Source organism: Berghia stephanieae, chromosome 2 (assembly GCF_034508935.2).
Source record: "Berghia stephanieae isolate SIO BIC M18660-M18661 chromosome 2, UCSD_Bste_1.3, whole genome shotgun sequence".
In the NCBI taxonomy this organism is placed as follows: Eukaryota; Metazoa; Mollusca; class Gastropoda; order Nudibranchia; family Aeolidiidae; genus Berghia; species Berghia stephanieae.
The window spans coordinates 37689057-37705970 of NC_088361.1; the positions used below are offsets into that span (position 1 = coordinate 37689057).

A 16914-nucleotide genomic window follows, 5' to 3' on the forward strand; every position below is an offset into this window, starting at 1 on the left:
TAATTAAAGACAATTGTGAAAGAAATCTATCTCACAAAGTTGAACTTGAGTTATGATAAAATAATTGATATTTTAATGCAAAGAAATCTGATAAATACCACAACCCTCTATTCTTCTGATATTTTTTTTGTGTGTTTTTATCATTTTAATGTATATCGATTATTTTTAAGATTGAGAAAAATATCGATTTTCAATGCAAATGGCCGCGTCCTCTCTCAATTTCTAGTTGAAAGAAACAAAGAATCAGAGGAAATTATTTTGGTGGGAAAAAGATGCAACCAATACCCCCAAGATATCCTAACCAGGGACCCCCAATGCGTCCCGCTTATCCCCAGGGCGGTTTTGGAGCCGTGAGTATAAAGTTTTTAAAATAAAGACAAGACATCACCCGCACCCGACTCAATCAAGCCCGAAGCCGAAATTGTTGTCTGTAAATAATTGACCTGCCCCTGCCAGTCTCTAGGCTGTAGGGTAATTGGTAGAAATGGGACGCCTTCTGAAAGCTCCTACGTCCCCAGTATTTTTGCATTTTGGGATGCCTTCCGAAAGCTCCTACATCCCAGCCAGTAGCCTTGTAGTTCTAACTAGAGAGGTGGGCCTTTGGCCGACCAACCTCCGCTGCACGTCCAACTCGCCTTGAGCATGCATTCACGTAAAATATAAAGATTTTTTTTAAAAACCTACCTCTGTTTCAAAAACTAGCATCTTTCAACTTTCTAAGAAACATTTTGATTTTTCAGAACTTTAGTTCGTTAAAAAAATACCGGCCAATCTGACCCGTTGAGTCGAATGAAAACGAAATTTTGTTGTTTACACGGTTCAAAGGAAATGTCGTAAATAAGCTTTCATGGACTTCCTGTGTTGTTTTTACAGTGTCACGTGACCTTTTTGAGAAATTTGTCGTCTGCTACAAATAATTAGACCGGTAGGGGGTAGATATTTTCGTTGGCGAAGAGAAAAAGTGAGTAGTATTTCTTGGACTTGTAGAGAGGCCTAGGGTCCACCAGCAGTCAAGTTGATTGAATAAAAGAAAAAAAGGCCTTTTTTATCCGCCACCACCACCACCGTGAGAGTGGAGGGGGGGGGGGGTGCATGCCGACGAGAGGGAGACGTGTCGATTGGTGACCTTGGTGACGTAGACATCTCAAGGATGCTGGCAGTTGCCGTTGCAGGTGTTCTTAACCCCTTAACAGCGAAGCTAATTTTTTGCTTTTATCTTTATTATTGTTAACGGGGAATACAGCGTTTCCACCAAGAGAGTAGTCAGACTATCGCAACTCGGACTTCAATTGTCTATAATAGTTTTGCCGTTACTTGTCTTTTGATGATAGAAGATTTGGTGTTAGGTCAAAGATCGAATTTCGCCGCTAAAAGGTTGCATTGCTACTGGGTTTGCTCTTCCCCCCTACCCACCTTTTTTTTTTCTTCTTTTTTTTTCACCTTAGTATTGTTGATTGCTGCTATTTCCTTTTTTATGATTAGCAAGTGCCGTAGGAGTCTCACTGGATGCAGGAGTACTGCAATTAACCCTTTGCCAGTGACACTGATTTTTTTGTTTTTCAAATAATAGTCTTCATTTATATTATTTTTTAACGCAGAAAAAACAAACGTTTCCACCATAAGAGCAGTAAGAATATTGATAAAAAGCGCTTTGAGCACGTTGGGTGGATATTGCTCTATATAAAAGCTCAAGTTTTTAAATTGTAATTTGTTTTTTGTCTTTTGATGAAAACGGTAAGATTTTATTTTTGGTCCAAGTAAGATTGATATTCGCCTTTAAAAGGTTAAGTTGTTTTGTTTTTTCAGTTTGTTTTTTTTGTTTTGTTTTTCAAATGCGGATACGCTGCTTCTTCCTTTTTTTTTCCTCAACTGGCAAGCTATCGCTGTACTTACCCGCATGGCTTGCACACACAAAAGGATACATCTAAGTCACAAAACCTTACATCCAGGTCACAAAATCAGACAACTAGGCCACACATCAAGACATCTCTGTTTCGTTTGTTCCAAGATAGCAAAACAAACCAGACGTCTTGGAGTTCGAAAAAGCTTTCCATAAAATATTTGGTATTTGCAAGACGCCCAGAAACCAATTCCCTATACAGCTCTTGTGCACGGTTACTTATGACCTTGATTTCTTTCGTACCCACCCCCCAAAATCCCACTTATTGTGTGGTATAGGCAGAACATAGTAAATAGCTGGACTGCCACATGCGTGACTAAATTAGCCAAAGAGAGAATCTATACTTTGGCATTAGACACCCATTACCTGATGTCTTGGTTTTTAATCCTAGCCTAGTGAGAGAGAGAAAACAAAACAATCATACATGTATCTGCAAACAACAGAACGTTTTCATTTTACATTGAGATGGGAAGGGGAAGGGATAACATTATGACAAGAGAGAGAGAGAGAGAGAGAGAGAGAGAGAGAGATGGGCGGGGGGATGGGGGGATAGTAAGGGGGAATGGGTAAAGATGAAAGAAACAATGGGTTGCCTGATGACGTAGATCAAAGGATTGTTACAGCGGTGTTCACGGAGCGTACTTCGTGAAATTTTAACCTTTTACAGTGACACTGATTTTTTTCTCCAGATTGCTTATGCAGAATAAATCGTTTCCACCAAGAGAGCAGTAGTAAGAGTATATTTCGACTCGGGCTTCAATTAAACTATAAATCGCAAAGCTTGTCTTTTAATGATAACATTAAGACTAAAATCTGGAGTTTGGGGAGTGTAAGATGGAATCTCGCCATTAATGGTTAAAATTGTTTTGATTTAAAAAAAACAACTCACACACACACACGAGCGCGCGCGGTCACGACAGCGAGGACCATCACTGACAGAATGTTGCAACGGTAAACCGGTTTACGTGTACATAGATCCTGAGGCTAGATGCCCCGTTACCGTGTACGTAGGCACTCCCAAAAAAAAAGGAAGAAAGAAAGAGACACACACACACACACATACTCACACACACACACACACACACACACACACCACACACACACACAGTCTCGCATTCTCTACGAACTAATTTTGCGCACCAATTTTTACTGCACTTATGCACCAAATTGCATACCTATCTAGGGACACTTTTTTCCGTATCTTTTTCTCAATAAACTTTTTAAAAAACCTTTGTTTTGCGCGGCTATTGAGCGGCAGGCGGCTGGCACTAGGGGGCACCAACCTATGGGTCAGACGAGAAAAACACACGATTTAGCGAGGAATGAATCATTAAATATTTAGGATATAATTTCAAACACAACTTTTGAAATTCATCAAGGATTGTCTAGTACCGAATGTTTTTTTATAGAAAATAAATGTATCTTCAAATCTAAACTACTTTTGACGGTAAGCGGTAAGTTTTTATTTATTTTTCTGTCCAAACGAATTATTTGTCCTGGTTATAGAAGTTAAGTATTGGTAACACCGGCTCAGCTCTCTAGGAGTAGTCGGAGTAGGAGCGGGTTTGGGAGGGGGGAAACGTTTTTTTATACGGACTGCTGACTATTTTCACCGTACGGTGAAAATAGTGTTTTAGGCTATTTTCACCGTACGGTGATAATAGCCTGACAGACTATTTTCACCGTATGTATTAGCCAATCAGAAGCCAGGATACTAACTGTGACGTATGTGCCTCTGCATCCAGAATCCAGACCATTATTAGAATTCGACCCGACATCATCATTTCTTCCTGCGTGCAGACCAGTGAAAAAAAAAAAGAAAAAGTTTGCCGAGAACAAGGGAGGCCTCCCGAAATCTCCTCGTTATAGCATTTCTTTCAATTTGTATTTTCACTTTGGACCTTTTGTCAGACGTTTATTTATTCAATTTGGAATCATTTCGAACAAACCTTGATAGACTTGTGAAAGTTTAAAATTTCCTAATTTGACCATTGTTTTGATTCTCGGCCGCCATTTTGATTTGTGAGGTATTGAAAGGCAGTGCAAAGCAGTCCTAGGGTTGTTTTTGTTCAGTTTTTTTTTTCGCAGTGGCTATTTTTACAGTCCCGTAAAGATGGTTCTCGGGGCTATTTTAACAGTCCCGTAAAGACGGTTCTCATGACGATTTTTACGGCATTGATGCAATTCTGTTCAATTATCAGCATAGTCAGATTATCATCTTTTTGCAGTATTCACAAAACTTCACATATCATTTCTCCCGATACTTAGATGTACAGATCTAGAGGCAGTGAATGAATTTACGGTACTGTCATTTTTATTATACATATAATTTTTTTTTTTTTTTGCATAAGTTATGTTTGCAGTACAGAACAGCCCGTTTTCTATCATCAGTGGGCAGGTTAGGTTGTATGTCTTTTTTTTCTGTCAAACATACATAATATAGATCTATTATCAAACACTGAAAGTATATTTAGTTCCTGCTTGAGTCGACACCCCTCAAGATATAATACTTTACAGGTTGGCTTTTGTTTATACTTTACCAGTATAACCAGTCAGGAAGGACTAACGGTTTATACAATTTTAAAAAACGTAGACGTCTAACATTCAGGGTCCAGTCTTCTCACGTGAGAGTGGATTTGAATCCAATTTCAGAAAAGAGGCCGTTCACAAACCAATTGGACACATTTTGACCATAATTTCAGAACCCCCCCTCCCAACCATATTAGACCTGCCAACCAGTACGATTAATCGTATTTTAGTACGATTTTTGGACCCCGAATACGCGGATACGATTTTCGTGGATTTAATACGATTTTTTAAAAGATATGTGATGTCAATGATATTGATGATGCATTGATACACACGTGTCGTACACCAACTAATGACTGTGTTTCTGAATGAATGATGCATCACATTTAATAATATAGTTATCATTTCAGTTGCTTATATTATGCCAGTTTTCACCAATATTTTTCTCATACATTTTTGAGGATTTGCTTAGAATTATGCATTGAAGCTTGTTTTATACTTTAAATAGTCTCAGGCCACATATTAAATAGAAAATTCTAAGTGAAAATTTAATTGAACCGACATCTTTGACTTTGAAAACTTCAATTAAAAACTGTATTGCTAATTAACTTAAACATAAATGGGTTATTTCCCTTTATAATAACTAAAATTACTCTATTTTGATTTATAAAATTTATAATGATCTTTTTTTCCTTAATTATTTTGTAGGAGTCTTGAATTACAAAGTGGGCAGCTTTAGGAACACTATTTGGTTCAAAATGAATTCTCCATAACCATTTTAGAAGTATTAAGCTTGTCTTTGCATATTACATACTTATGAATTTCCCATCATTTGACCAAAGTAATAGTATTAGTAGGATGTAGTAGTAAAAGTAGTAGTAGTAGTAGTTAGTAGTAGTAGGATGAGGAGGAGTGAATGCTCAAAAAAAAAAAAAGAGAGAGAGATGGATCATTAGATAACATATATGGAAAATATCTTGCCACTGTTGCAAAATGTCATGTATTGAATTGAAGACCACTCTCCCAAATATTATATCTCAAAACTTACTCATAACTGATTTTCTGGGCTAGCAGATATCACCATCACAAGTTCATTTGGTACATCAGCATCATCCCCACATCATCATCTTTTACCACCACCATCATGGCATCACCACTTCTACAACCGCCATCACAGCATTGTCACTGCCACAACAACCACCACATCACTTCTATCACCACCGCCACCACAGTTTCATCATCATCACCACCACCACTAGAGCACCATCGCTACAACAACCACCACTTCTTCCACTGACACTAGCATCAATACTACGTACATGTTTGGGGCCTTTTGGTCATTTCTTTGAGTGTTTCGAAAGCAATTTCCTTAGATATTGCAATTTCTGAGCCTTATACTAGTTTAAAATGGTCATTGAGTTTTAGTTTCTTGATAAATCGATAATTTTGTAATCACTAGAGATTGCTTGAATGATGAAGATCAGAGTTTATTTTGATTTGGGTTTTTTATATAAATTTGTGTATAGTGCGCACTTTTTTTCCACTCACACGGACAACATACACTTTTTAGGGTCATAGAATACACTTTTCATCCTGGGAAGGTTGGCAGGTCTGCCATATTGTGGACAAATGACTCCCCCCCCCCCCCCCCCCCATGTGGATGTCCATGGTAAAGATGCACATTGCGAAACACCTCATGCTCAAATATTGTTCTTTTGAATAATATTTTTTTTTAAAAGAAAGTAAATAATGATGATGATTCTCTACCATGGGCGGTCATAATCCAAAAGAATAGAGGTGCCCAAGACTGATCCTCATTGGGGCGCCGAGGTGGAGAGGGCATTTTACTTTGGTCCCACCATCGCGTTGCTCCTACTCCTTTACCAATTGACCCAGTGTTTGTTCCGACCAGACAAGAGTGGTGGCTGTATTGCTCCTCCCTTCCCAGTTAGGAGGTTGTTTTATTGTTCTCCGCCAAAGCGGTGTTCACCTTGTGGTCAGACCAAGGTTGTTGCCCTGGGTCAGACCCCTCTGCCTAGGCTTTGAGGTACCACTATGGAAAGAGATAGATAGAGAAAAAGACAAAGGAAAAAGAGAGAGAGAGAGATAGAAAAAGAAAGAGATTGGGAAAGAATGAAAGATAGAGAGAGGGAGAGAGAGAGAAAATGAGAGATAGGGAAAGAAAGAAAGAAAGGGATAGAGAAAGAATGAAAGAAAGAGTGAGAGAGAGAGAAACAAAGAAAGAATTTAGAAAGACCGGGAGAGAGAGAGAGAGAAGGGGGGGGGGGGGGGAGAAATAGAGAAAGAAAGAGATTGGGAAAGAATGAAAGAAAGAAAGAGGGAGAGTTATAGAAAAAAAAAGAGAAAAAGTAAAAAGAAAGAGAGAAGAGAGAGAAAGAGAAAGAAAGAAAGACATAGAGAAAGAATGAAAGAAAGAGAGAGAGAGAGAGAGAGAGAGAGAGAGGCTGCTAACTAGCCGCACCTGAACGAAGTGAGTGAGGGTTTTAGAGCTAATGGCGTCTACTCAGCCAATCTGTTACTATTTATAAATCTATTACCGCAACGCCGTAAAAATAGCCCCGAGAACCATCTTTACGGGACTGTAAAAAATAGCCCATAGCCCCGAGAACCATCTTTACGGGACTGTAAAAATAGCCACTGCGTTTTTTTTTTTTCCTATAAGGGGTAGTTAAAGGTACTAGATTGTATTTTTTCTTAGGAGCGAATATTCGGCATGATGAGCTTTCGGATGGCCTCCCAATGCTATAACTATAATAATACAGGCGGGATGGCGGATTCAGAATTGGTTACAGTTACCGATGAAGCTTTCCAATTTCGTGGCGGCGATGGGGGAATTGAATAAATGAACTCATGACAAAAGATCCACAGTGAAAATACGAATTGAAAGAAATGCTAGCACTAGGAGCTTTCAGAAGGTCTCCTGAAAATTGATTATTGGCAGACAGTGTCTGTCAATAACTATGGACGATTATATACAGACATTTTTTTAAAACTCCGCTCTTTTAACTCTCTCCTTACCACCTGCAGCAAAATCGTCACATTTGTTACGACACAATATACATTGTTTTTCTTATTTTCAGTATTTTGTACATCACAATGATCTTTTATTTCCTACCATAGTGGGCAGGGAGGTATATACTGTGTCTTCTATCCCCTTATATCTGTTTTCCAACATGCTTTCTGTCTTTGTCTTGGAATGAGATTACTTGGTTTCGTCCTGGCCCTGGCCGGAGTCCTAGCTGGGAGGGAAACAGTCAAATGCATAGTTATTGTTTTGGGAGATGATATTTTTTTCCTTGTAAATCATCTCTCTTTCATGTATTATTATATTTGTTATTTTGAATTTATAATGTAAGCTTATGAGTGGATTTTGTGCTTGTGTCTGGATGAGACTTATAGGTGATCTCAAACTAAGTGCATTGGTGGTATGCTCTTGGAATCTACGTCTGATCTCTATTTGTTCCCAGTTTCCCTATGTCTTACTTTTTCTTGGGTGCTCTAATTGTAATTCTAGAACTTTTTACTATCCCATTTTCTTCCTTTTTACTGGCGCTGATATAACCTAATTGTGTTGCAAGTGTCGTAAAACCCCTAAAAAACAAAACAAAGATCTTTGTTTAATTAATAAGAACACAATGTTGTTTTGCAGAGAGATTGTTTGAGTTTTAAAAATCCATTTTTCTGCTGGTAACCTGCTATTTTGAGAAAACACCTGAAATGATCGGTAAGGAGAGTGTTAAACATTTATCCACATCCCAGCATATGGAACGTTTCTTTGCAATTAGCATCCAAATACAAGATTGTTAAAAAGTCGTAAATTAAAATTCAATTGATTGAATTTATAACATGTTTATTTAAGAATTAAATCTGGCAACACAATATTTTGAATGCAAAACTATGATGAGGCTTCATCTAGGGGCAGCCATTTTGAAAACCCTAGGCACCAGTCAGAGATAATATCTCACTATTCTAATGTCCCTTGCTGGTCATTTTACTTCTCCACTGATGTTGGGAGACTCCTCTGATCAAGTCTCTGGGGTACTCTGACCCCACATGAACTCACTACAAGATTTGGCCATCGCTAACTTTATCTGTGGGGATGTCAATACTATTCCTACTGCTGTTGCTGCTGCTACTACTGCCACCACAACTAGTGCTGCTACTACTACTACCACCACCATTACTACTACTAATACTTCCACTACTGCTACTAATACTAATACTGCTTTATATTTATCATGGGTGCCAGTTTTCCGGTTCATGTCGGAATTCCGGTTTTCGCGATATCTCAAAGTCAAATACCTCCGGTTTCAGTGTTTTGAGTAAAACAACCTAATAGCATTGAGAGAGACAACTGCACTGTGAGTTTTTCACTATGTATTATTATTATAAGTTGGTTTTAAAATCAAATTAATATCCTCATTGTGTCAATATGTTAGCTGTGTAATCATTTAATAATGGTATAAAAACAGTGATGAAATAAGAATAAAGTTTAGGCCGCATTTTCAGTAGGAATATTTTAAGGTTTGGCAAAGTGTTGAGATTTTAGTTTCAGGTTTCAGCACTTCTTCCTGCTGGCACCCATGATAGTTATTGGAAACAGGGTTTTATAGAAAGTTGATTGTTTGATAAATGTAATATGAGCATAAACCATTGATTTTTTTAAAAAATAGTTTAATTTCTAAGTCGTAAATATGACTCTGAAATTATGCTGGACACCCTGTAGGTCATATCAGCGCCAATAAAAAGGCAGAAAATGGGATAATCAAAAATTCTAAAATAGCACCAAAGTAAAAGTAAGACAATGCAGATTTGGTTTCAATAGATATAAGACTCCAAGAGCACATCATCAGTGTTATTAGCTTGAGATCACCTAAAAGACTCATCCAGACACCAGCACAGGATCCCACTGAGACTTATTTTCATTTTCTGTTGGCCTCAACTTTGAAACTAAGAGTCTATGGTCTGTGGAAGATTTGTTCGTGAATCATTGAGAATGCGTTTGTAATGGTCCAAAATTATGATAGTCTATCTGATTGTACGTATTGATAATCTTATCAGAATTTTTCCACGTTCCTTGCCATGTAGTAATATGGCGGGAAGGGTGTTTAATGGCACTATTACATATAAATAATTTATGTTCGCAACAAAACTCAATAAGATACTGGCCGTTTTCATTTCGCAGTCCTTTGGAATAAGCACCAAGGCATATTTCTTTATTATCTTTCCTTGTTCCTATTTTAGCATTGAAATCGCCCTTGATTGTGATGTTGTCATTTACATGGTCTGGGATTATCATTTCAATTTCATTGTATAATCTATCTCTTACTGTTGAAACTTTTTTGGATGTCCCCAAAGTAGGATGGTGGGTGTTGATTATAAGTGTAGGTATGTTGTTTTGAAAGCATGGAATGCTTTTAAGGCTCAAACAGATATTGGCGGGTGGTTGGATGGGAGCATCACCCTTGAATCATATACCTATGATGTTCGCATGGGTGTACGATCCGATAGTGATGTCTTTTCTTCTTCTCTTTACTAGCCTATCCTGCTTCTTTGGTTTGTGATTGTATTTTTGACAGGGGATTTTTTTTTTCTGTAAATCTTCTGCCTGTTTGTTCTTGGTTATTTATAATTTAGCATGATATCTTTAGGTTATGATTTTGATTTACATTTGTACTATTTTTGTTAGATTGCTTGTTTTTTTGTTTCAGCGGTCTCTCATATAACCTCAATTGTGTTGGAAGAGACCTAAAGCAACAAACAAAAAAAAACCCAGATATTCTTTCATTTATAGACCAATATGAGTTTAAATAAGGTGTTAGTCGGTTTGATATTAGAAAACCGAGCCCTCCCTGAATGTTTTCATGTTCAAATGTAATGAGACGGCAACCTCGTATTATTTCATCATTGGCCTCGTCTTTGGTCTCTTGTATGCTTATTACGTCTAATTTGTAAGTAAATAGGTCCTCAATCAGGTTGTTTTTCTTAAATTTTGAGGAGATAACACGAACATTGAATGATGCGATGTTCATTCCTAATTTATAATTGCGTCTTCAATAGTCAAAAACTACTTCCGGAGATAAGACACTTAAATAGATGTTAATTTTAATTATCGATAATATGTTGTTGAAGGACCAAAAAATGGCCATAATTTACTAATTTCACACAGTACCTTGTCAATCCGTTATTAAATTTACATAGAAAACACATTTAAGAAGTAAATAAGCAGAATCCTCTTGTAGATAGTTGTATCGACATAGGGTCGACCAAACTCCAATCAGAATAGTATTTTATAGTACCATCTCTCAATATTTTCACTCCTATTCACATGCATGGACAGAATAGATTTTTTCTGGGGCCATAATATATTTTTTATTCTAGGGAGGTTGACAGGTCTGATTTTAGCCATCTTCTTTAAACCAAAGGACCATGGAGTTGTTTTTCTGTAGACTTACACACCATTAGAATTAATTGCGACCTTTGGGATTTGAAACTCGTACTGGTCTATCACAAAGTACATTCCTCTAGATCTAGCAGATTTATTTAGCTTCCCGTCGCTATGGGAAATTTTCATTGAAATAATTTAAGCATCTCATAACAATAACATATTTTTCATTTCATAATTATCTAACAGTTCAGCCACACATGGACAAAATGTTGACATATTTATTAATTACATCATCTTGGAAAAAAATTAAGGATGCGTGTTTTGTATAAATTTGTGGCATCTTCATCTCGATTAAAATTTACCCATGTGCCCTATCACTTTCAAAGAGATAACGAGTTATACCTCAATTGTGTAAAAATTGTTTTAGAAAAACAAACAAGTTGTATTTTAAACTTTCTGGCATGTAACGAATTGGTTGCATTAATCAATTTAATTGCTTTTTACTATACAAAAATCCTTAAGCCATAAACATGGCTTATTGGGTTCAATAAAATATAAAGAATTTTCATTGAAGTCATAATTTGTCATTGCAGTACATTTTTTTCCCCCAATCTGTTCCCAGGCCCCAAGACCAGGCTACTCTCACCCTGGACCACCAATGCCTGGTGCTAGAATGCCAATGGGAGGACCTGGGATGCCCCCACATCCACCTTATGGAGGTAATCCCATTCAATTTAGGAAATTATTTATTTATTATCATTTATTTTTTTTTTAATTAAATATTTTATTTGATTTTATTTTAAAGTTATTTAAAGCCATATTCCTGTTCAGGTCTCGGATAACAAGGGCGATAACTACACACATAACCCATCTCAGTTGATTTCCTTTATGTTGTCCCCTTAACATGCACAGAATAACTTGTTATCGTCCTCCTATTTTGTTGTTTTTTTTTTTTTTTTTGTTTCTTCTTTTCTAAGTACGAGCTAAAAGTTTGAAATGAATCTTACTCTTCTGACTTGGTCTGCATAAATCCTAGCCCCATGAGCTCTTTGGCTGAGGTTGGACTTATCAAAAGCAGTGAATATCATAGAGTTTTATGCACATCCAAACCAAGTGTCGTGATGCTATTCATGCGTTTTATTCTTTCCTTTGTTTTTCTTTACATTTCTCTTTTACTTTTTTTTCTGTTCTAATTTACGTGTTTTTTCTTTCTTTCTGTCTGTCTTTTTTTTCTTCCTCTTTCTTTCTTTTTTTCTTTCTTTCTCTTTTTTTTAAAAATTATTATTACTTTATGACAGTCAATCAGCTTGCACTCTGATTACTCTTTATATGGTAATGGGTAGACGGTAAATGCATGATGTATGGATGATACATTTTTACTTGAAGTAGGATAGTTTGAAATAATCTGAATATATAGATCAAATGGTTGGTCATCATTTAATAGGGTGAGAAAAGACAAACTTGTAAAAAGTTTATCAGTGATGATAATCATCCGCGGAATTCCGGGATTTTGGATTTTTTCATAAATGTTCCGCTGTTTTTGTCATGTCAAACATTTTCCGCTAAGTGATAGTTCAGAAGGGGGGGAGGGGAACAATATGCCTTGTATCATTTTTTGGCACCTCTGCTCAGCTGCATGAATTTTGGTGACACTCCCTTATTTATGACGTTAGTCTAGACACATTGGCGCCAAATGTCAAAAGTAGCACAAGACACATGGTGGCCATGGATGAGAAGATGATAGAAAGGGAAGGGGATGGAGCAAATGGGTGTAAATATTTTTGTACGTTTTTGTTGAGCATGATAGTACATTGGGCGATTTTATAAGTTTTATAAGCGTGTTTTTTTTTTTTTCTTCCTTTTTATTTATTTATTTATTTTTTTTTTGTTTGTTTGTTTGATTGTTCTGAATTTGTTAATAGGATTCATTACAAGTATTGTCTAATTATAAAACTTTTTTTTTTAATAATAAAAAATCAATTCATAAAGTATTCTTGCACTCTCTCTCTCTCTCTCTCTCTCTCTCTCTCTCTCTCTCTCTCTCTCCTCTCTCTCTCTCTCTCCTTCTCTCTCTCTCTCTCTCGCTCTCTCTCTCTCTCTCGCTCTCTCTCTCTTTCATATCCGTATTTCTCTCTCAGCCACCCTTCTATCTTCATATTATGTTTATAGATATCATTTGGTAATAGAGAGATAATATGTAACAGTAGGTTAAGCTGATCGATTTAAGAAATAATTGTTTAAAGACTAATTTAGATTTGCTCTGTAGATGGAATATGTTTTGCAATTGATTACAGATTCTTATTTATAAGCTGCATCATCACAAGGTTGCAATAATACAGACACTAGCCGGGTTTGTTGTGTAAAGACAAATACCTCCTGGTCTTTTGGCCAAAAGTTTTATCATAATCTCTTGATATAGACCTCTAAAATGTTTAATTGGAAATGACAATTCATTAAATTATATTTGCAAAAGGTCAGGATGTGTCTCATGATCAGAAGTGCTTTAGGACTAATAATATATTAAATAACTATGAATAGCGATGTTATATTTGCATTCGATTTCGGCTTGACTGACGGGCCGGTAGATTTTACTCCTTTTTGACAAATTGTCATTATCATCACTGTTTTATAAGATCGATTTACTTTTGGATTTCGTTTGCATTTTTATGTATCCCTAGCTACCAAACCAGTTTATCTTTTTTATTTTGAATTCAGTGACCCCAACCCTTTTTTTCTAGTGGAAGTGTTTTTGTTTTGTTTTTTTTTGTTTTTTGTGAGTCGAGGGGGGGGGGGGGGGGGGGGGGGGGGTGGGGGGGGGGGCAGTTGTAATTTTCAATTGTTGCTATAGTAAATCTGTGTAGTAAGAGAAACTTATTTTGTTTTGTTATCTTCTATTTTTTTTTAATCTTATTCTTAAAACACTTTGGCAGATGACTTTCTCTGAGCATTATATACAGGACACAATTGGATCACAAACTTTTTATTTCATTTCAAAACCATGCACACGGTCTACATTTAATAGTAAATATTGATGCAATTATCTTCATGAAATAGTATTGGAGAGTTAATTCTGATGTAGGCGTTTCAAATTGCCATTTTAAAGGTCACATATCCAGGGCAGGGTTGTTTGGTAGCACAATGTTTTTGCTTCGATTGCCTGTATAATAAAAGTGAATTTAAGTAATTTCTGTCATGTTCAGCGAGTCAAAACACTTCCACCCCGCCAGGAATGAAAACAGCATCAAGTAAGTCCTTGTGTCGCATGCACGCTCTGCACTTTCGATGATTTGTTTTCAGTAGTGAAGCCCCAATTGCTATGAGTTGCATCAAACCGGAATTATTTTTTTTGATTTTTTTTTTTTTTTTTTTTTTTGGGGGGGGGGGGGGGGTTGTTTCAAATCATTGAATTTTATTTATCTAACCGCTTGATGAAATGATGAGTATTGTGTGTCATGAAATATTTTAAAGTCAATGCTGCTTACGGCTGGTTTGTTTGTTTTTTTTAATTCAAAAAATCATATTGTGAACATTCTACTGATCCATATAGATTTTATGGATATCAATTTTGCCCTGAAGAGTTGGGTTTTTAATTTTGTTTTAATTTTCTTTAGTTATTTACTATTTATTTTTCTCATAAGATGATCATGATGATCAGTTAAAACTATATCACCGTTTTGGGGTAAGAGTGTAGCGATGATGAACAATAAATAAAATCTTTAATGTTGTGTACGGCAGCAGACTTCTCTCCGTTGCTGTCATTTGTTCTTAGCACTTGCATGTCTATTTCTAACCGTTTGAGAGGATTCCTTTCGTTGGAGCTCGCATGTCTCTTTATGTGACTCAACTCGAAACTCGGACACTAATGTTTCTTGGTCTGTTTGTCTTTTTTTTTTTTTAATGACCCACCAACCTCTTTAATGTGTCTTCTTGCTTTTTTTTTTTTTCATGTTCATATAACCCAAGCGTGTCTTAAACGAAGTAGCCTGAATGTCAAAGTATTATGCTGTGGGTTCTTGGATTCGATCCTCATTTCGAACATTTTCGGAGGGGGGGGGGGGGGGGGGGGTTCTTCCGTCGGCGAGTTTATTAATCTCCAATCAATTTACTTAATCGAACAACATGGGTGATTTTCTTTGACATCAGACATTTCTTTGATGGATTATTATTTATATGCTCCTTCACTGAATGCATATGTTACGTAATAGGTCGTGCGCACATAAAGGCATAAAAAAATTTTTTTTTTTTTTTTTGGTTTCCTTTTTTTTTTTTTTGAATTAATTTTTTATTTTAACATTTTTTTTACTGGGTCTCCACATACCCAACACTGTTATAGCTGTTTGTCCAAAATAGTATTAGCAATCTCTCTCTCTCTCTCTCTCTCTCTCTCTCTCTCTCTCTCTCTCTCTCTCTCTCTCTCTCTCTCTCTCTCTCTCTCTCTCTCTCTCTCTCTCTCTCTCTCTTTCTTTCTTTCTTCCTTTCTTCTTCTTCTTCTTCTTCTTCTTCTTCTTCTTCTTCTTCTTCTTCTTCTTCTTCTTCGGGTAAGAAAGCGCTCTGCCATGTTGTATGCGCTTAGAACGGCAAGGAATTGCTGGTGACTGTTCCCTTCCTTTGTGGTTCGTGGGGGGAAAATGCTTTGTTGACAGTTGTTGATTGTCGTTTGTTCCAATTTTAATTTGTCCATGGTGGTATTTGAAGGGGCAGGGGCATGCAGCCTGGTTTGTTTTCGGCGATTGGCCACCGTATGCAGACTAAGTGATATAATGGTGCTATCTCGATCTATCGATCGGTCTCTCTCTCTCTCTCTCTCTCTCTCTCTCTCTCTCTCTCTCTCTCTCTCTCTCTTTCTTTCTTTCTTTCTCTCAATCTATCTCTATCTCTCACTTTTTCTCTCATTTTTATTATTATTGTTATTTTTATTATTCTACAAACACATCCACAAATACACGAAAGCACACGCACACGGGCTTACACATAATAATATGTATAAACTCTGCTCAGACAAGTGACCGCATGTCCTGGTTGACCAAGGTCCTACTATTTAATCAATCAATATTTTCAAACCGGTCAGTGTCGCCGTCGAAGCGGTATCGGGCCTCCCCTAAACGGACGAATAGCTGCCCTTATTGCCACAAACTGCATTCGTGCCGTGTGGCGAGGGCGAAAGGGGTGTGTAATAATTTGTATTAATAACACCGTGTTATCCTTGGGATTGTGCACGTCTTTCAATACTCGTTCTGAATTAGTGGTTTGTTCTTTGAATTAGGTAAGCTGGATATCTACATTTTTGTCACATATATATATATATATAATATATATATATATATATATATATATATATATATATATATATATATATATATATATATATATATATATATATATATATATATATATATATATATATATATATATATATATATATATATATATATATATTATTTTTTTCGGTAGCATTATCACTGAGCTTTGAAGTGCTCGGTGTGGGTTGGTGAACAATATTCCTTTTGAATCTTCTACAACTACTATTCTACTATTCGGTCGTGTGTTGCACTTGTCACTTGTTTTATGCTATTTGTTTCTTCTTCTTCTAATACTACTACTGCTTCTTGTTACTATTGTTGCTGCTGCTGCTACCACTACTACTACTACTACTACTACTACTACTACTACTACTACTACTACTACTACTACTACTACTACTACTACTACTACTACTACTACTACTACTACTACTACTACTACTACCACTACTACTACTACTACTGCTGCTGCAACAACTACTGCCGCTACTACTATTACGGCTAATTGCTAATACTACCACCTTTGTTGTTTGTTTGTTTGTTTTTTTATTACTATCGTTATTTTCTCTTATAGTCACTGGTTTCGGAATATTATTTGAATTACATAGTATGCCAATTCAGCATTGATTTTGTTCAGATATTATATGGATTTTATCAAATTCAGACTTTTAGTTTTACTGTCAAACAAATGATGAGACAGGTCCCGCTTGACGCCAGATGTGAATGAGTAGCTTTCTACTTGCGTGCGACTGTTTGGGATTGTGGAATGATTCTCG

General features: G+C 36.5%; 1 protein-coding gene across 6 annotated transcripts in view; it reads left to right on the forward strand.

Moving 5' to 3' along the window:
- Positions 1–173: 173 nt before the first annotated feature.
- Positions 174–16914, forward strand: part of LOC144964820 (SWI/SNF-related matrix-associated actin-dependent regulator of chromatin subfamily D member 1-like) — a 46606-nt gene continuing 29865 nt past the window's right edge. The window contains exons 1-3 of one of the 6 annotated variants that reach the window (XM_078899470.1): positions 176–350; positions 11461–11557; positions 14039–14083. In XM_078899470.1, the coding sequence (XP_078755596.1) occupies positions 273–350; positions 11461–11557; positions 14039–14083 (220 nt within the window). In that variant the 5' untranslated portion in view covers positions 176–272. Of the gene's footprint in view, positions 351–11460; positions 11558–14038; positions 14084–15985; positions 16102–16914 lie in introns of those variants that run through there. The other 5 variants (XM_078899469.1, XM_078899472.1, XM_078899473.1 and 2 more) reach the window with 5 other exon arrangements.